At 37.8% G+C, this 20528-nt stretch overlaps 1 protein-coding gene and 1 long non-coding RNA gene across 2 annotated transcripts in view; one reads left to right on the top strand and one right to left on the bottom strand.

Annotated features, from left to right (window-relative positions):
* Positions 1-20528, bottom strand: part of COL28A1 (collagen type XXVIII alpha 1 chain) — a gene marked incomplete at both ends in the record, with an annotated part of 159483 nt that overhangs the window by 82668 nt on the left and 56287 nt on the right. Inside the window, 6 exon segments of the mRNA XM_079932578.1 lie at positions 478-546; positions 3468-3539; positions 6003-6071; positions 6820-6880; positions 13959-14026; positions 16835-16903. Of these exon segments, the coding sequence (XP_079788704.1) occupies positions 478-546; positions 3468-3539; positions 6003-6071; positions 6820-6880; positions 13959-14026; positions 16835-16903 (408 nt within the window).
* LOC307192078 overlaps positions 1-20528 on the top strand; it is a 129531-nt gene that overhangs the window by 103015 nt on the left and 5988 nt on the right. The gene's annotated exons all lie outside the window — the stretch shown is intronic.

Raw genomic sequence — 20528 nt, 5'->3', positions numbered from 1 at the left:
TTGAGGGGAGTTTCAAATCTTAAGCAAATAAAAACTGTCAGTAAAGACTACTAAACTGTTCAGAGAAAGGCCACTGAAATAATAGGTGGCTCTCTAGACTCAAATATTTAGGCTGTGAAAACGTCCAGGAATGCTCTTACATCTGAGTGGATTTCTTTTCTCCCAGACTTTCTGATTAGCAGATTATTCTGAACAAATGCAATAAATTCTTACATGCTTTAGGGTCTAGGTATTTAAGGGAGGTAGTTCAAGGTAAAGTGACAAGTTCAAGACCAGGAGCAAGAAATCTGGTTTCTAATCTTAAATTTGCTGCTGGCCTTTCATCTGCTTAATTGTGAAATATCAGGGTTGAGCTATATGATATCTTTGGTTTCTTCCAAAACTGAAATTCTAGTTCACTGGTTTCATGAATCTTTTCCCCACTCCAACTGCCGAAGACCCAAGTAAAAGAAAAAAACTATTCCCGAGAATGCATACCTTTGCCCCGGGTGGTCCAGGAATTGATGTTCCAGGCATCCCAAAAGGGCTCATAATCCCTGGATCACCCTAAAAAAAGAGCAAACTACTCATTACATGTCAAACAAGGAAACCATATACAGGAATTATATTAAAAAATATAAAAATGTATTTCTAGCATTTTAAAGTATTGTGACCTGTTTCACAGACCAATGTGAAAATATTTGAACATCTTTGTTAAACCACTACTAAAGTTATTGATGGTTAAAATTTCACTCCCTTTAATAAATGTATTCAGTTAATTCCTGAGTAATAGGAAATTTCTCTCTCTTGTGCATCCTTTTATTAGCTAATAAAAATCATGTAATTCACTTTTGTATTTGTATGCCAGGAAGCTCAGAGGGAAATATTTGTTCCATTATAAGAAATATCTTTAGTGTAAGTTTTTGAGTACACTTGGTCGGTAAATAATGTGCCTTCTAGTTTATAACTTTTTCCTTTGTTATTTTATTTTATGGTCCACAGTATATCAGTCTTCCATTGTGTGGTATCTCACGTCCCTTATTAAAAGTAGAGAGTTTATGGTTTAAAAAAATGAAATTTTGAACAGGAAAATTAAAACATTTCCCTCTTTTTTTTTTTTTTTGTCTCAATATGAGTCTCAGTTAAGACTCAGTCTGGAACAACAAGCAATGTCTCTGTCCTACCTGGTTCTAGATCAGTGATTTTCAAATTTTAGGGAACAGAGAAATCATTAGAGAAATCTGGTAAAGTATAGGGTCCAGGATTTCAGCCCTGGAGATTTTATTTCAATAGGTCTAGGGGCTGGGCCCAGGAATATGAACATTTATGAGGCACCTCTGGTGATTCTAAGTACCAATACTGCACTTTAGAACATTGTGCAAAGCAATTGGCTTTTTTTAAAACTTATTTTATTGAAGTATGTTTGATTTATAATGTTGCATTAATTTCTACTGTACAGCACCTATATAACAATCATTTAAAAATGGTTTTCACATTTTTGAATGATTGTTAAATAGGTGCCCACGTAATATCCTCAATTTTGCTTCTTGGCCCAAAAAGCCTAAAATATTTGCTCACTGTACCTTTACCAAAAAATTGGCCTCCTCCTGCCTTACAGAATTGACTATTTGGTCCTCCTGCTTCCTCCAGGAGAGACTCTATCAATCAGACGCACTGGTGATGACTTCTGCCCTGAGCCACCTCCATCTTCACAGCTGAGGCCTCCCACTGTGCTGATTCCATTATATGACCAACAGGCTGAGCACACTGGCCGCTGGGGCCAAGTGATGCCGAGGCCTGTATGTGCCAGTCCTTAATTCCAAACCTGTACGGCAATGGCACAGGACATGGCCAGTGTTCTGGCAACAGATAACCACCCTATTCAATCCCATGGCAAAGGGATAAAACATTTACCTGTTAAAATATTCACTAAAACCAGATGAAGCAAAATTATGCTTCTAGATTTAATCTATTCTTCTTTTTTTAAGAGAAGCCAATTACTTTTAAATACAAAACTGTATACATAGAAAGTATGCAATTCTTTTAAAGACCCTTATTTAGGTGTATGTTTTGAAATATGGCCATCCTTTATCAGAAAAAACTTTCTTTCAAAAGACAGAAAAATATTCACGTTGAGTCAGCATAACTAAGACATAGAGTAATCACTGTTGTTAATACTAATCCAACACATTTCCTATATAATGGCTTTTCTCATCATGTGCTCCTTGAACTACCTGCGGCAGAAGGCACTTATTTAGGAAATGCAGATTCTTGGGACCCACCCACATACTAAATCCAGATCGCTAGGCATGGCAACAAGAAATAGGGGTTTGTAACAAGCTCCCAGGCAATACTGATGACACGGAAGTTTAAGAATTACTGGTCTTTAGAGGATGCCTTTTTTTTTTGTACCTGCTCTTATCTTGCTGGTACCCATTTTTTTTTAGTTGTTCTTTAATAGTTTGGTCCTTGAACAGACTCCCTGTTTCTTTCTTACAATTAGCATCTTTCTAGAGCCCTGAACACATCCAGATGACCTCAATATTCTCTCCTGCTTAGTCAGGACACGTATCTAATTTCTTGCTTCACAGTTGCCTTACTTCTTCCTCAGCACCCTGTCTCGGGCAGTTTATCAGGACATATATGCCCTACTTTCCATTTCACATATTGATTTTTTCCTGTCTGAATAACTCCATGTATTGAACACTTACAATGTGCCAGGAACCATGCTGAGTTCTTTATTCACTCTTTTAGGTCTTCACAACAACCCTGTGAAATAGACACTATTACTCTTTTCCTTCTACGACTGAAGTTGACTGGCCCCCAAAAGTTCCGGGCTGGGGCAGGATGAGAACCCCACTCTCCTGCCTTCTGAAGCACTGCTCTTCATCCTTTACTGCATTGCCACTCAGTCTGGAACTTTTTTTGTTTGTTTGTTTGTTTTGCGGTACATGGGCCTCTCGCTGCTGTGGCCGCTCCCGTTATGGAGCACAGGCTGCTCCTGACGTGCAGGCCCAGCGGCCATGGCTCACGGGCCCAGCTGCTACACAGCATGTGGGATCTTCCCGAACCGGGGCACGAACCCGTGTCCCCTGCATCGGCAGGCGGACTCTCAACCACTGCGCCACCAGGGAAGCCCTCAGTCTGGGACTTTTTTGTTCTTATTCCGTAAAACAAGATGATAGAGAATTGATACCTTCTATGATCCTAACTTTATCCCAACTACTGAATATTTTGCTGTTACTAGAGAGGACTGACACACAGATTCTCTCCTAGCAGAATAAATATTTCAATGAAGATCCCATGTTTTATGCAATCTCTTTATTCCATTCTATTATGGTCTGAAATACTGTGGTTTCTAAAGCCTTTTTCATTTGGGGGCTTTTGTTTTGTATTTGTTGAGAGGAAAACTGGAAATCTAATATTCCATTAATACCAGGCACAATTACAATCTCCCCAAAGCATAAATGAGAATATAAGAAACATACCTTCGGTCCTTCGGGCCCTGGAAATCCCCTCTGTCCTTGATTTCCTTTGCTCCCTTTCTTTCCTCCATCACTCTGACACAAATTATAATAAAAATATAGTTGTTCTATGAACAGACCCTCCTTAATGTTATATCATGGCCAGATTCTCAATGAATACCTACTTTAAAGTGATGTTCCCCAAGCCCAGCTCAGCTGCACAGGGTTTGTCGATGTTCCTGAGCAGATTGGATGACTTCAGAATTGTTCAGTCTTCATTTATTCAGTATGATTTAGTATTTTCTAAACTCTATGTTCAGTATCTTCCTTTGGGGCCTTCGATTTGACTTTACAGTTTTTTTGCCCCCTTGGTCTATTAACAGATGATTTTCAGACAGTCGGTTTCAGAAAAGAAATGATTTGTCATGCTGTTTTTCAGCTTCTGTCCTATTTCAGTTTTAAAACATAAAATAAAACATTTTAAAAATCCAGCCTTGTTTCTTCCTCAGTGGAGAGTCTAGTTCTTTCTCCCAAAGGAGGCCAATAATTCAACTGGTAGAAAGATGAGTGAGCATTAACCTGGTGCAGAGCTAGAAATTGCCTAGTGTTCCCCAGCAGGGTTGTGTACACAAATGCTACCCCCAAAGAATTGTATTACCTTCAGCCAGAAGCCTCAGAGAATTCCAGAACTATCCTTACACTAGGGTTCAACTGCAAGGTACCATACCTAAGTTTGTGCCTAGCTCAGCAAAAGAACTCCTGGGGGTTTGTAGCCGAGGCCATTCAATATATATGACATAAATGACTATACCACAGTTTTCCAGTTTTCAAACCTAAGCATGCATCAGAATCACCTGCAGATTGCTGGGCCCACATCCAGAGTTTCTGATTTAATAGGTCTGGATTGGGGTCCAATAATTTACATTTCTGACAGCAGCATAAGGTGCTGCTGTTCCAGGGACTGCACCTTGAGAACCACTGGACTATACCAAGGTCATCAGCAATGCAGACACCTCACTAAGAAGAAAAGGTGACCTGTAGAATCCACAGGCATGCAAAGAACTCCCTAATATGCATACTAATCGAGAGTGGTGACACAGGTAATTTAAAAAAAACCTGTTGAATGTCCAAATATTGAATATAACTTATTGTTTCATTATTAATGCCAACAGAAATGAAATCTACCCGCAACTATTTATTTTCTCCGATTAACTACCAAATTGAACTTATTGACCTAAATCATCCCAGAAGCCAACAGTAAGAATCCAACTGTTATTACAAAGTGCCAACACTGAACCATAATATACCTTGGATATGTAACATATTCCTACCACTCTTCTCCAATAGCCTTCCGTAAGCCCCGAATCACCTTAAAGCCACAAATCCAGACAGTGCATATTCTCCTTGCTCTGCTGGTCTATTTGACACCACCCATTGCTTTCCTCCTGAAAGCCTTTCTCCTTGGTTTCTCTAACATGGTACTACTGTGCATTCTGCCTATCTTCATGCTGTTGTGAATATTCTTGCTCCAGCCACTGTAAAATGTGGGATTCAAACCTTAGCTCTCTTTCTCAGAGCTATCATTCATTCCCACAGCTTCAGTTATAACTCCAAGGGTCTGTTTTCCAGAAGTATATTCAAGAAAATGTTAGTTCTCATGAATGTTAATAGGCAATCATTTCTAAAAGTATTTTTTGCATCATGTTGAAAAGGGATTCTCTGTTCATGTTTTTACTCCCTGCTTCCCACCCCACCAAAAATAGATCTCAGAGTCTGGTTAGTCAATTATTTAAAATGTTTGAAATTCTACAAATATATTTCAGTTTTTCACATTTAAGGTTAACAACTCAATTTTAGCCAATATTTTCTCAAGGCATAGACATCTAAGCTATCAATTACTATTTTAATGGAATTATAAACAGAACACTAATAAGTATATGGATTTTATTTTTACTTTACTCATATATAATTCTTCAGAATCTTTATATGGTCATTGATGACCGCACATAAGAAATGCAGGAACATCTGACACCTTAGAGGCTATAGATAATGTCACTAATGGTCTTATTGATGAATTTGGATATTCTCATCTTGACATATAAAGATGTTATTCAACTAGCACTTCTACAATGTATAAAATAAATATATTCCATGTTGTGAAAGTACCACTTAATAAGGTTATATTTCTTATTACTCTGTGAGATTATATACATATTTGAAAAAAAATTTATGGACTTTGACGTCTCACTGATGTATCTCAAGTCTTCTTTTCCCTTCCTATGTGTTTTTTAAATGTCAATTTGGCTGTTTATTAAGAAAATGTGTTGAACTCTTCCTCTAAGCTGGGACTTAATGACAGATGGTAGGAAAATGAAAATGAATAATACATACTTGCTGTCTTACAAAAGTTCAAAAGCTGTTATCCATAATTTTAAGCCAGAAGTAAACACCTTTGACATAGCAAGAATAACATCAAATTTCTCCTAAGATGGCTCCTTAGTATCAGGACCAGAACTCAGGCAGTCTGCTTCCCTTCCCCTACCACTGTCAATTCCATACCTTGAGGCCAGGTTGTCCTTTTCCAGGTGGTGCTTCAGGGCCTCTTGCTTCTGGAAGCCCCGCTTCTCCCTAGAGGAAATGGCACTGATGTCTTAGCTGACCCTCCATAGACAGTATGTACACACCCACCTTGTCTCTTCTTACAGCCAGTAGTCTCTGCTGAAATCCTCCAGTACAGACCAGACCTTCACTCTAGTCTCAAAATTAAGTTGGAAGTTTACCAATTTGAATAAATTCATATCAAACTCCAGTTTAGCTCAGGGCAGCTGAAATACCATGAAAAAGTCCAATTTCCCAGCCAATTGCCAAAGCAATAAGCTCACTTTCTTTTGGCTCTTCATTCAGTAGTTTGTTTTTTTAAAAAACAAGAAAGACCTTCAGCCTTTCCATCTGCTGTTTTCCACTACTTATATTGAAAAATGAGTATTTCAAATGTCAACTCAAAATACTTCAGGAAATCTTTATAGTAGCCTTACTTCCTGAATGCATTTACAGACTCCTTTCGGAGGGGAAAAAAAAAAGTGTTTTTCTGTAAGTTTAAATAAAAGTGCTTTCTAGGAATCCCAAAGGGACTAGGTCACTGGAGGATACCATGGCCAAAATACCAGAGAGAAGGCAGACGGTGTGAGATACTACTCAGGCTTTGAATTGGCACTCTTTTATCTGAACTAAGAGAAAAAGGAAATTAAGAGTTGTGGGATTTTTTTTTTCTTGAAAAGACTAAGTTTGTCTTGAATGGTTTAATTTGAGCTTCTGCAGGACCAAGATACAGTGTGGTTCAATAGTTTTACACCAATAATATGAAAAGCAATGTTACCTTCTTCCCTGTAGCTCCTTTTTCTCCCGGTACTCCTGGCTGTCCTGGGAGCCCGTGGATGAGGAAAGATTTTTATTTCCCAGAAGTTCATATTTGTCATGGAACTCCCCTTTGAGGTACTCGAAATTGGTCACATCTTGTAATACCTGAGAAAAGCCTATGAGCAGGGAAATCTGAATAGTAATTAATAGTCATTAAACTCTTTGGCCTTGGGCAAGTTCCTTAACCTCTCTGGGTCTCAGTTTTGGGTTATGTTGTTTGTTATGGGTTAAATTGTGACCAGCCCCCTCCCCCAAAAGATATGTTAAAGTCTTAACCCTTGGCACCTGTGAGTGGACCTTATTTTGTAATCAAGTTAAGATGTAATCAAGTTAAGATGAGGTAACTAGGGTGGATCCTAATCCAATGTGAGTGGTGTCCTTATAACAGGAAAACATAATGTGAAGACAGGCACATATGGAGAACCCCACGTGAAAACAGAAGCCAAGATTAGAGTGATATAGCTGCAGGCCAAGGAATTCCAAGGACTGGCCACCACCAGAGGCCGAGAGGCAAGGAAAGATTCCCTATAGGTTTTGGAGGAAGTATGACCCTGCAGACACCTTGATTTTTTACTTCTAGCCTCCAGAAATGTGAGACAATAAATTTCTATTATGTTAAGCCACAGTTTGTGGTAATTTGTGACAGCAATCCTGAAAAAAAACTAATATAAAAATGAAATAAAAACATTGGGACCCAAACGTTGCTTCCAAGTCTAATATTCAATAATTCTACTCACTTTCCAGTTAATTTGTGGTTAAGAACAAGTCCTTTAAAATGTTCAGAGAAAACACATGCTACTTTAAAACAGTATACAAGTGTCCTTACTGCATTTATTAAGAGCAAAATATATTGAAAATAATTGAAAATCATTTCAGCTAAATTATAAAAACTAGTGAAGTGAACCTAAAAATAAATAGAAGGATATAATAAAGATGACAGCAGAAAATAATTAACTTGCAAGCAAAAAGCAAGAAGAGTAACAAAATTAAAAGGTAATACTTAAAAATACTAAGAAAATAAACTTCTAACGGTAATGATTAATATTAAAAAAGAAAAGTCATAAAAAACAGTATTAGGAATGAAAGGTGAATATAATTATATACATAGTAACATTTTTTTTGATCACAGAAAATTTCTGTGACAATTTCAAATATATTAGAAGCATTATAAATGGATAATATTCAAGAAAAATATAAATTACATAAATGACATAAGAAGGAATGAACAAACTAAATAAACCAACCATTAAATAAATTGAATCAGTAATTGCAAGTCTGGAACTTCCTCTCCCTCCCAGATCACAGACTTAGTTTTACAGTCAAACCTTACCAAATTTTTAAACATCTGAAGAAGAGATATTCCCTCTCTTATACAAATAGTTCTGAAAATAGAAAAAGAGGGAAGTCTACCCAATTTATTTTATGAGGCTAATAAAACTTTGATTTAAAAAGTCATACAACAAGATAAGAAAACAAAAATCACAGACCAGTCTCCCTAAGAAAAAGAATGCAACTTAAGGTTCTCGTCAAAATGGGGCAGGAGGGACTAGATTTAATTTCCCATCTGATGCAACTAAAAAAGCAGACAAAATATATGAAACAATGACTTTCAAGACATTAGACACTAAGTAATGAAGGATAATAATTCCTGAGAGAGGGGAAACAAAATAGGTGAAAATTACAATTTCCCAAGTTTACTGTTTGGGTAAAGTTCCCAGGCCATGGTGCAGGGAGAGAGAACCCAGGGAAACATCAGAAGTCTTTCTAATTTAAGGAGACAAAGGTAGGAGTCTGGGTAAGCCAAGGCATCAAAAATTCACACAATAGATTACCAGAGAGGAAGGATGCCATGGTGAGAACTATGAAGATCTGCTGTGCATCCACCTTGAGTATTTAGCTGAATACTGTTCAGCACAGAGTGAAGAAACTACCCAAGGCCAAGAAAACAACCAGTTTAAAGGATCAGAGAGAACTGACAGCAGGAGAGATACAGTGCCTGCTCCCAGTGGCAAGAAAGAAAACTTCTCAGTGCTGAGGGCATAGATTAGAGTTCTAAAAAGGGTCATGCCTCAGTAGTGGGGAAAAATTAACCCCAGACTAAATGCTGCTTTTGTCCCACCTAATAAAGCTTAACAGCAAGACCAGAATGCTCAAACTGTTTTCAAGTAGTATAGAAGCATCTAAGAACAAAGCATAAAAATATTTATACGAATACAGAAATATCTAACACCTAAAAAGGTAAAATTCACAATGTTTGGTAGCTAATCAAAAATGATCAGGGATTAAAGAAAGCTGCAAAAACTTGACACAGAAAATGACACAGGTGATAGAATTCGTATATAAGAACATTAAAACAGTTACTATACTGCATTCCGTATGTTCAGGAAACTAAAGGAAATTTAAAACTTAACAGAGATATGAAAGATATAGAAGGACATAAATTGAACTGCTAGAGTTGAAAATTGCAAAGTATGAGATAAAAATACACTGGATAGAATTAAAAGCAGATTAGACATCACAGAAGAAAAGATAAGCAATCTGAAAGCTATAGCAATAATAAATGAAACACACAGAGAAAAGAGACTGAATAAGAATGAGCAGAGCATCTGTGAACTGTGAGAAAACTCCAAGCATTTAAATTTAAGTGGGAATTTCCTGGGTGAAGGCTGAGGGTAGGAAATATTTCAAGATATGCTAACCTAATATTTTCAAAATTTTATGAAATCAGTAACTCATAGATCCAAGAAGGTCAATGAAACCCAAACACAAGAAATATGAAGAAAACTGAATTAAGGTGCATTATAATCAAAACCAGTGATACAGAGAAAAATCTCAAAAGTAGCCAGAGAAAAGACATTATGTAGTGAAACAAATGTATAGATCACAACAGATTTCTCATCAGAAATAGTGTGAGAAGACAGTGGACCAACATCATGAAAGTACTGGGAAAAAAAAAAAGAAAGCCATTAATCTAGAATTCCATATTCAGTGAAAATGTAGACAGAATGCAGACTCTTTTGGAAACCAATTTGGCAGTTTCTTGAAAAGCTAAATATTTATCGTATGACCCAGCCATTTCACTCCTAGGTATTTATTCAAGAAAAATGTAAAACATATGTCTATACAAAGATGTGTACATAAATGTTCATAAGAGCTTTATCTATAATATTCAAAAGCTGGAGAAAACCAAAATTTCCATTAACAGATGAATAGATGAACAAATTGTGGTATATCCATACAGTGGAATTCTATTTAGCAATAAATAATAACAAACTATTCATACATGTTAAACATAGATTTCAGGGACTTCCCTGGTAGTTAAGAATCCACCTGCCAATGCAGGGGACACGGGCTCGAGCCCTGGTCCGGGAAGATCCCACATGCTGTGGAGCAACTAAGCCCGTGTACCACAACTACTGAGCCTGCGCGCTAGAGCCCGCGAGCCGCAACTACTGAGCCCACGCACCACAACTACTGAAGCCCACTCACCTAGAGCCCATGCTCCACAACAAGAGAAGCCACTGCAGTGAGAAGCCTGCGCACGGTAATGAAGAGTAGCCCCCACTCACGGCAACTAGAGAAAGCCCGCGTGCAGCAATGAAGACCCAATGCGGCCATACATAAATAAATGAATTTTTTTTTTAAAAAAAAACAACCTACAGCAAATGTCACACTTAAAAGTGAAATTTTAGGAGCATTTCCTCTGAAGTCACTTCCTTTAAATGTTGCACTGGAGACCCTAGCAGTGTAAAATGATAAAAAGTGAATAAGAAAAAGAACTAAAAAGGAAGAGGCAAAACTGTTTTTATTTTCAGACAGTATGCTTATGTACACAGGGAGTAGAAAAGCAAGAATCTTTACAAACAATTAGAAATAAGAGATTTTATCAGCTGGCTGGATACAAAAATCAATATACCAAAACAAAACAAGACAATAACAAAACAATACTTTTCCTATACACCTGTTATAGTTAATTGGAAGGTACAGAAAAAAACAATTTACAATTGCAAAAATTTCTCCAAGGTACCTTTTTAACTAAAAAAGTAGAAGATCTTTATGGATAAAATGACAAATATTTTCCTAAAAAAAGTAGAGAGGTTTACTCTGTGGTTTGAAAGACTCAATATTTAATCCAAAGATTCAATGCAATTTCAAAAACTCCAAAAGGATATTTGTCAAATTTGACAAGCCAATTCTAAAATGTATATGTTAGAATTAAGAATAACCAGGGAAGAAGATGAGAGTATTTTCTCTGTGGATGATAAAACATTATAAATCTATCATAATCAAGACAGAGAGGTAATAGCACTGAGAGATATAAATAGTCAAATGGAGCAGAATAGAGAACTCAGGCACTGATCCTCACAAATATAGAAACTTGATATATGACATAGGAGGTATTACAAATCAGTGTGGCAAAGATGCGCTACTTAATAACTGATGCTGGGATATTTGGTTATCCATATGGGGAAAAAATAGACTCCCTACATTGCCCTATCCACAAAAATAAATTCCAAGTGTATTAAAGACCTAAATTTAAAAAAGTAAAACACGGACTTTTTCAGAAGAAAATACGTAAGAATATATTATGACTTTGGAGTCAAGAAACGTTTTTAAATAATATTCCAAAAGCCCAAACCATAAAGGGATAGAAACACATCAAAATCTAAAACTTCTATCGTATACGCTGAAAAGTACTCTAAGTGAAAAAGACAAGCCATAGCCTCAGAGATTTGCAACCCAAATAACAAAGGACTATTATCCAGATATATAAAGAACTATTAACTAATAAGAAAGGAACACCCAAGATTAAAAACAAAAAGAAATCAGTATCTACAGGAATTTACAAAAGAGAAAAACCGAGGTCCATTAAGCACACAAAAACTGTTCAGATAGTTATCAAGGAATAAAAACTGAACCAATGAGATGTATTTTTACATGCTTCATACTGGCAAGAATGTAGAGAAAAGAGCATTTTCACCTGTTGCTGGAAGGAGGGTAATCTGGTCCAAACATTTTACCCATTGTTTATTTGGGCAGGATTTTCACAGTATCAAAATTGAAAACTTGCATACTCTGTGATCTTCAAATCCTGCTAATGAGAGAAACTTGTATCCTTACAAAAGAGGAAACCCAGAGAATGTTTATGGCAGCATTGTTGGCAAATGCACAAAATGGAAAGCAATTTAAATGTCCATCAAGAGGAAAGCATAAATTTTAAATGAGGTATTCTCATACAATATAGTATCGTAAAATAATTGAACTGAATGAATTAAAGGCATATAAAAACACAAATAACTAAGGCTGAGTATAAATATATTGCAGAATGATGTATTATGTAAAGTTCAAGAATACAAAAAAAGCAATATATGGCTTATGCATAAAAACATATGGGAAAATTATAAAAAACTTCAAAAGAATGATAAACACCAAATTCATGATAATGGTTACATCTGGGGAGGGAAGGGAGGACAATAGGATTGGGGAGCACAGGCAGAGGCCTTCAGCTATATCTGTAATGCTTCTTCTTAAAAAAATTCTAGAATACATGTGGCAAAATGTTGATATTTGATAAAGCTGGGTTGTGGAATACATGGGTGTTCTTTGTTATTCTCTATAGTAGTGAGTATATTTTAAGTATTTCATTTTTGAAAATGAGAGAAGCTTAAGATTATATATCCATCTAGTGCAAGACTGGGATTTGAACTTAGGTAGTCTAACTGCCTAGTAGCCTTGTTACTCTATATGGCCTCTCTGAAAGTGGCATTAGATGACGTAATATGTATATATACATATATACATACTATAGACATGTATAGACATAAATATAGTATATATATGTATATACACACATGTATGTACTTAGCATATTTAGCACTTAGCACATTGTGTGACACATCAAAATCATTCCATAAATGGCAGCTATGATCACTATATTAGTACATTTTGTGTCTCTTGCAATTTTATGTTTATATATATATATATAATGTATATTTGTTTTAGACCTGTGTCTTACATATTCTTCTAATACCCAATTCTCATAAGAATCATGTCAATGACAGCAGAACAATGATGGATTTTAACGCTCAGCATGGCTTGCCAGATTCTATATGCCTGCAGGATGAGTTATAGAAATTGTGAAGGGTGAAATAAGGATTCATTTATTTATTCAACAGCCCTTATTGAATACCTATTTTGTCCCCCAAACTGAGGATTCAGTAACAAAGAAGAAAAAAAGGAAACAAAATCCCTGCCCCAGTGGGGTACCACTGTCCAGTAGAATATAAAGCAAGCCATATATGTAATTATATTATTAACAGCCACATTTACAACATTAGAAGAAACAGATAAGTACAATTCTAATAATATATTTTACTTACTCTAATACAACCGAAATTTTGCCATTTCAGTATGTAATCAATATACAAATGTATTAATCATATAGTTTGCATTTTTTATTTTTTGTACCAGGCTTTGTAATCCAGAGTGTATAGTACATTTACAGCACACCTCAGTTTATACCAGCCACATGTCAAGTATTCAGTAACCACTTGTGGCTAGCGGCTGCCATACTGGGCAGTGCATTTCTAAAGGGTGTAGTAAGATGAAAAGTAATTCAAAAAACATGCAAGTTGAGGTAAGTGGTAAAAAGCAAGGGAAACGAACAGTGTGCTTTTAAATAACAGTCTGGGGTAACAGTAGTGGTGGGCATACTTTATATTTAGGAAATGAATTTTGAGGAAGTAACTTTTGAGCTGAGATCTGAAGGATGAGAAGGAGCCAGCTACAAAACAAAAGGAGGGAAGTAAACTTTACCGAAATTCTCCTATGCTTTTGTAATATGGCAGGCAATAATGTTCTTAAAGAATCACTCTGTGCCGAAAGAGGACCTCTAATGCTAATAAACAAATAAAAATGTAAACAGTCATCACTAAAATAAACTAAGATTTTGGTTTTTCTTAAACAATACGAGTTAAGCATCAGACTCTTTTCTGATGAAATAACAGGTGATACATACATGATATGTATTGCATTTGGATATAAACGAAACTTTACATAATATTACATAAATGCTTCCAAGCAGCTTAGACAACTCACTTTGGACCTTGCACTCCAAGGCCCACTGGTCCTCTAGGATCTGTAGGTCCTATCTGGCCTACTTCTCCCTAATGAGGTAAGAGTATTTGAAGAGTATTTGAATATAGCAGCAAAATAAAAATAATATGTACCTACCTTTGATCTCCTAAGAGCAAAACATATCAGCAAAGTAAGATAAAACTGAGTTTCATATGCTCTACTCACATATATGTGTATATGTGCATGTATCTATTCTGTATCTATTCAAATATAAATATATTTCAGGCATATATATATATATATATATATATTTGGAAAAGATAGGCAGTTATATTCCAGAGTAACTAAAGTTGACACACGAGAAGCCAAGGTTACTGCTAATCAAAAGCAGTATCATAACCAGAGAGAACAACCTGAGCTTTCACCATTGGGCTCAAATCAGAAATCTCAAGGACTTTAACTGTATTCTATTGAGCTACTTCTCACATGGGACTCTCGAAGGAATCTACTGAAAGGGAGGTACTTTCAGAGGAGTATTTATTTAACAATGATCAGTGATTCTTTGAAGCAACATTAAGGACAGCTGGTTAAATAAGTGTCTCTCCCCAAGGGATAAATAATAGTTCTAATTTAGAAGGTAATTTGCTTCCAAGTTCATAGAAAATTTTTTATTTGCCAGGTTATTCCATATCTTTATATTTTTATTTTTAGAAATTTATTTAATTTTGGCTTCATTGGTTCTTTGTTGCTGTGCGCAGGCTTTCTCTAGTTGCGGCAAGTGGGGGCTACTCTTCGTTGCGGTGCATGGGCTTCTCATTGTGGTGGCTTTTCTTGTTGTGGAGCACGGGCTCTAGGCGCGTGGGCTTCAGTAGTTGTGGCGTGTGGGCTCTAGAGCACAGGCTCAGTAGTTGTGGCACATGGGCTTAGTTGCTCTGCAGCATGTGGGATCTTCCCAGGCCAGGGCTCGAACCCATGTCCCTGCATTGGCAGGCGGATTCTCAACCACTGCGCCACCAGGGAAGCCCCTGACTCCATATCTTTAACTAAACGTTTTGGTTGTTGGACCTATTGTGGGGAATGAAAACTAGCCAGCCCACAGGTAACCTCTACTGATATTACTGCTTGAGTTTCTAGAATAGGGTCTCACAAGTAAAAGTAATAAAAGCAGTAAATTAAGATGGTGTAAATATAGTCCGCCCCCTTGGTAGCCACCGGTTCTGTGTCTGTGGATTTGAAACTGAGTCCCCATAAAACTGAGTTCCTCTGTTGAGTTTGTGATTAACCTCTCTATCCAAAAATTTATTCCATTTTAGAATTGAGTAGTATAAAAGAAAAAGGGGGATTGAAATCGAGTAGGACCCTGTGAGGCCCTCCCAGGTACAAAAGCCCCTCCATTTCCCCCTTTCTTGTTTGTAGAAAAAGGCTTTAATTTCCTGGGCCTTCCCTGAGTTCTAAGGAGCAGGCACAGGCAGTTACTAATTAGTGAAACGGGGGAATGCAAAAACAGAGGAAGAGGGCTTCCCTGGTGGCGCAGTGGTTGAGAGTCCCCCTGCCGATGCAGGGGACACGGGTTCGTGCCCCGGTCCGGGAAGATCCTACATGCTGCAGAGCGGCTGGGCCCATGAGCCATGGCCGCTGAGCCTGTGCGTCTGGAGCCTGTGCTCCGCGATGGGAGAGGCCACAACAGTGAGAGGCCCGCATACTGCAAAAAACAAACAAAGTAACAAAAACAAAGGAAGAGGAGTTAAACAAAATAAGTAATGACAATAGTTCAGTGATAAAACAGAGTACTAGTTCCTCCATAAGGGACAGACATAACAATCTGATGAATATCCCTGAGTTGTTCTTCAGGAACTAAGATCCCCCTCCACCGCCTGCCTCTTGTTTATAGAAGCTTGGCATCTCTGACTCCATATTGTACCTATCTGTTCTGCTGCTTTAACCTCTGAGTCATAAGCCTCTGTTCAGCCCTGCATGTAGACATGTTAATCACTAAAGGGACTCAGGTTAAGATTTGTGCAAACAGTCCCTTACTCAAAACTTACCTCCCACGAGGAGATAAGGAAGTATGAACAAAAGTAACGATTGTCTTATCAAGATTTATAGGAACATCAGGAACAGACTCAGGTCAACTGAAGTCAACTAACCGAGAACAAAATGTTTTCACAACCCTCCTCGGACCCTTGCTGGCGCCCAGATATCTGTGGTCGTCCTTCTCTTCTTGATCTTAACTCCCTCCTGCTTCCCCCTTCCCTAGCATAAAAGAAACTTGAATTCTACCCCAAGTTAAGATGGTTCTTCAGGACATTAGTATGCCATCTTCTTGGTTTGCTGCTTTTCCTCTCCCCAGCACTGTGTCTCTTGACTTACTGGCCTGTAGTGCATCAAGTGGTATGAGCTTGGACTCGGCTGCAGATTCAGCCAATCTTGGATGGAAAATATTCAAGGAAAAATATTCCAAAAATATCCCAAAGAAAGACCTGAATTTGCTGCATGTTGGCAAATATTTACATAGCATTTACATTGTATTTGGTATTAGCAGTTATCTAGAGATGATTTTTAAAATACAGGAAGATGTGGGTAGGTTATATGCAAATCCTACACCATAAATATAAAGGACTTGAGCATCCTCAGCTTTTGGTATAGGGAAGGGGTGGGAGTGCTGAAATCAACCTTCCAGCAGATACTGAGGGATGAATGTAAAAGCTTCTAAGAGCATAAAGAATACATATAACATTTTCTAAACCATTAGGAATGCTAGTACATTTTACATTAAATAGAGATCTCTCATTTTTAAGTTCATTTCCTCTGCTGCCTTCCAAATGCACTGGCCACTGACCAGAAAACAACAATCAGAATATAGATAGATTAAACTCTTCTCTCATTTAGAAAGTTACCTTGGGACCAGGTGAGCCTTGTCCTGGGGGCCCTTGTGGACCAGGTGGACCAATAGGACCTTGGATTCCCTTTAAAATGAAAATTTAAAAAATAATATTAGTGAAATTAGGAAGAAATTTAAATAAGAGTAGTTTCAAATCTTCTAAAGTAAAAGTTTAGTTCACATCCCATAATTGATTACTTACACTCAATTAATACTTGTTGAATGGGTGGCAGAGGCTGCTAGTAGAACCATAATATGCATTCTACCATTTTTCCACAGTAAGAGAATTTTTAACTGACCTGCATGGCTGCCTAGAATAAAGACCATATTTCCTAATCCCTGGTGCAGCTGGGTGAACTGGTTGCTGGCCAATGGGATGTGAATGAAGTGATCTGGGCAATTTCTGGTTCATGCTAAAGGAAGGATGTGCCTTCTCTTTCCTTGTTCCCCTCCCCCTTGCTGAAGTGAAGACATAGTTGCTATCCTGGATTATGTGGATGAGGAAAGCACCCTTGGAATGTCAGACTAACAAGAATGAAGAAGCCTGAAAGTCTGAATTCCCTGACGAATGGAGCCAACATGCCAGCTTGGAGTTTTAAATAAGAGAAACAAAAAATCCATCTTATTAACCTATTTCACCTCAGCCACATGCAGGCAAACCTGTATCCTAGCTGTACCAAGCAATATCTCTCAGGATGTGAAATTGAAAATTTGACCTAGGCTCTAAGAAGCGATAGCCTGCAAACACCAAACTGAAGAACGGTCTAATACTTGACTCTCATTCACATTGTGGGTATAAGAAGGGAGAATAGACAGGATGTAATAAGGTCTTCTTTGGAGAAAATAGCCTCATAAAGTGTTTTCCTTGGAGAAAATGGAAGGGGTTTGGCTTGCTTCTCTCTTTCCCACATTCTAGACAGGGAACATTAATGAAACGACTTGGAGACCTTGATTTTTATTTTTGGAACACAATGGACCAGTGTCTGACTCATGCCTGAGCAAGTTAAAATGGGCTGTGACAGCCAGCAGAGGGCTGGGGTGGGATCAGCCTGTGCATCCAGAGTTTGTCGGTGCAAAGGACCCATGAGATTTTTCCTGTGGCCCAGATGTACTCTAGATGCTTGGAGTTGACCTGGAACTGCTTTGAATCCTGTCCAAGAGGACCTAGAAGAGTAATGGAACTCCAACAGAGAGAGTCAGTATAGAGTAAAGCCCCAGAAAAGCAGAGGCTGATGGGGAGAAACAGCTGGAGGGAAAGAGTCCTTCATCCATGTCCCAGGAGGGGCAGTCTCAGGGGCAGTGCAGGAGCCCCACCAGGAAGAGCCTCAGCATCAAACATCTGCCAAGACCAGAGGACCCAAAGCCATCTGACAATAGACCAGCCAAGAAAGAACTTCCATGCCTCCTGCCATGCTCCCATCCTTGATTCAGCCTGGGAGGATAAGAAGCACATTCCACCCCATGGACAACAGATTCTCCCTGCAGCTCGTACAAGATAAATGAAGATTGAAAGGAAGATTAATACATTGACTAGATAGTTTTTATTAGACAATTAAAACTGATTTGAAACTTAGAGGTGATCCTATAACTTATTATTACCTAAAAGTGATAAGGAAAGTCTGTAGCCTGCTGGTAACTTTTTTCTGTGGTAAGAAAAAGAAAAAACGTTACCCACTGAAAAAAATTTAAAGTGATGATGAGAGAAAAAACAAAGATTTTGTTTTGTTTACACCCCATAGGCCATGACTGTGCAAATAATGGTTACAGATACATGATTATTTTATTACAAATGCTATCCCATTTTCTCCAGCTAGATGATGCAACTGTTGTTCATTATTGTTGATGAAGATGAAGCAGTCTAAACGACTTAAGGAAGCTGAGATTCAGTAGTTATATTGAACCATTATAAGAAGGAATCCTTCCTGACTTACACAACAGTCTACAAGTAGCATGCAAGACCCCCCAAAATTCAAAGGATATGTGTGCATATACGTGTGTACACAAGTATATGTGGTTATTTATATTTCGATTCATTTTTAAGAGATTTGAACTAGACAAGCCTCCAAATATTTAGTGAAAATCTGCAGGCCACTTGAGAAATACTGTAAACATGTTGCTGGAAACAAGTTCCCCCAGAAACAGATGAGTGGGAAAATTAATGTCTATAAGAGAAATGGGAAGATCTAATTATAACAGTAATTCAATGGGTAAACATGTTAAGTTAAGAATAAGAAGAAAAATGGGGAACTGCCTGCATAGAGGCTAAATTGAAGTCAAATTTAAATCACTTGTCTTAAAAAGGTAAACAAATTCTTTTCTTGTTCAGACAGTTTACAAATGACACATTCCATTCAATTTCCTATCCAATAGGGGCCAGCTCCATATGGTCACATATGCCCTAAAAGGTTTTTTCTCTTGGAAAAGAAGAGAAAACAAAAGTCAAAGAGGTCTTTTTGTTTTTCCCTTTGTTTTCTTTTCAAGCTGTAGAACAACAGGTTCCACCAAGAAACAGTATTAAAGGCATCAGGGAGTTGCAGGTGGGAGGTCCAAGATTCACAGCCATCTGGAAAGGCTTGGCTTTCTTTGAACCTCATTTTCAGCTTCACAGTGGTGACTCAGCACCAGGAACACCACAAGGCCCAGGATGTGACAGCGCTGTCACTTCCAAGATCAGAAACTAGCTGAAACGGTTTTGCTGAAACCAGCAAAAAAACTACAAAGTCTGAGAATGCCTGGCAGCATAGTCAAACCTTTGTAGTCCAAACAAACCAGCTCTTAATTATTATCTAAATATTATATAAATATTTATCCTGGCTTCTTCTGCACCCTAATCCCCCTAATGTATTATACTAGGACCTCTACCGAGGGGAAGGAAATAGAAAAAGGAGTAATACCCAACTTGGCTGTTGCTTGGATTAACAACAATAAAAATACTGATTAATTAGAATATGATTAGAAATAAACTCAGAGTTAATGTCAGCAGTGAGATTTGGAGTTATCTCCTTTTTTATCCTTCCCTTCTCTCACCATCCTAGATGAAGGAAGTACTATTTGTTTGCTAAGCAACAGAATAATTCAAACCATAATCATAAATTTTAATCAAACTGTTTTGCCACTTTCTACACAGGAGGACATTCAGCATAAATTTGGATTTGTTGGTCACTTTGATTAAATGAGATTATGTAGGTAGATAGTACTGTTATATTATCTTCGCATTTCTTTTTTAAAATTAATTAATTAATTTACTTTTGGCTGTGTTGGGTCTTCGTTGCTGTGTGCGGGCTTTCTCTAGTTGCGGCGAGCAGGGGCTACTCTTCGTTGCAGTGCGCGGGCTTCTCATTGTCGTGGCTTCTCTTGTTGCGGAGCACGGGCTCTAGGCACACGGGGTTCAGTAGTTGTGGCTTGCGGGCTTCAGTAGTTGTGGCTCACGGGCTCTAGAGCACAGGCTCAGTAGTTGTGGCGCAACGGCTCAGTTGCTCCGCGGCATGTGGGATCTTCCCGGACCAGGGCTCAAACCCGTGTCCCTTGCATTGGCAGGCGGATTCTTAACCACTGCACCACCAGGGAAGCCCTCTTCATGTTACTTCAATCTAACAAAATTGCCTTGCTTTTCCAAAAGTTGTGATCAGAAGAATTTGGAAGTCATTCCAGCCATAAATTTAGACACAGCCTCACAGATCTTTCTTTTGTTCTGACCAAGAGCGGCCAAG

Source organism: Stenella coeruleoalba, assembly GCF_951394435.1.
Source record: "Stenella coeruleoalba genome assembly, chromosome: 9".
Lineage (NCBI taxonomy): Eukaryota > Metazoa > Chordata > Mammalia > Artiodactyla > Delphinidae > Stenella > Stenella coeruleoalba.
This window is presented reverse-complemented; position numbering and strand designations above follow the sequence as displayed.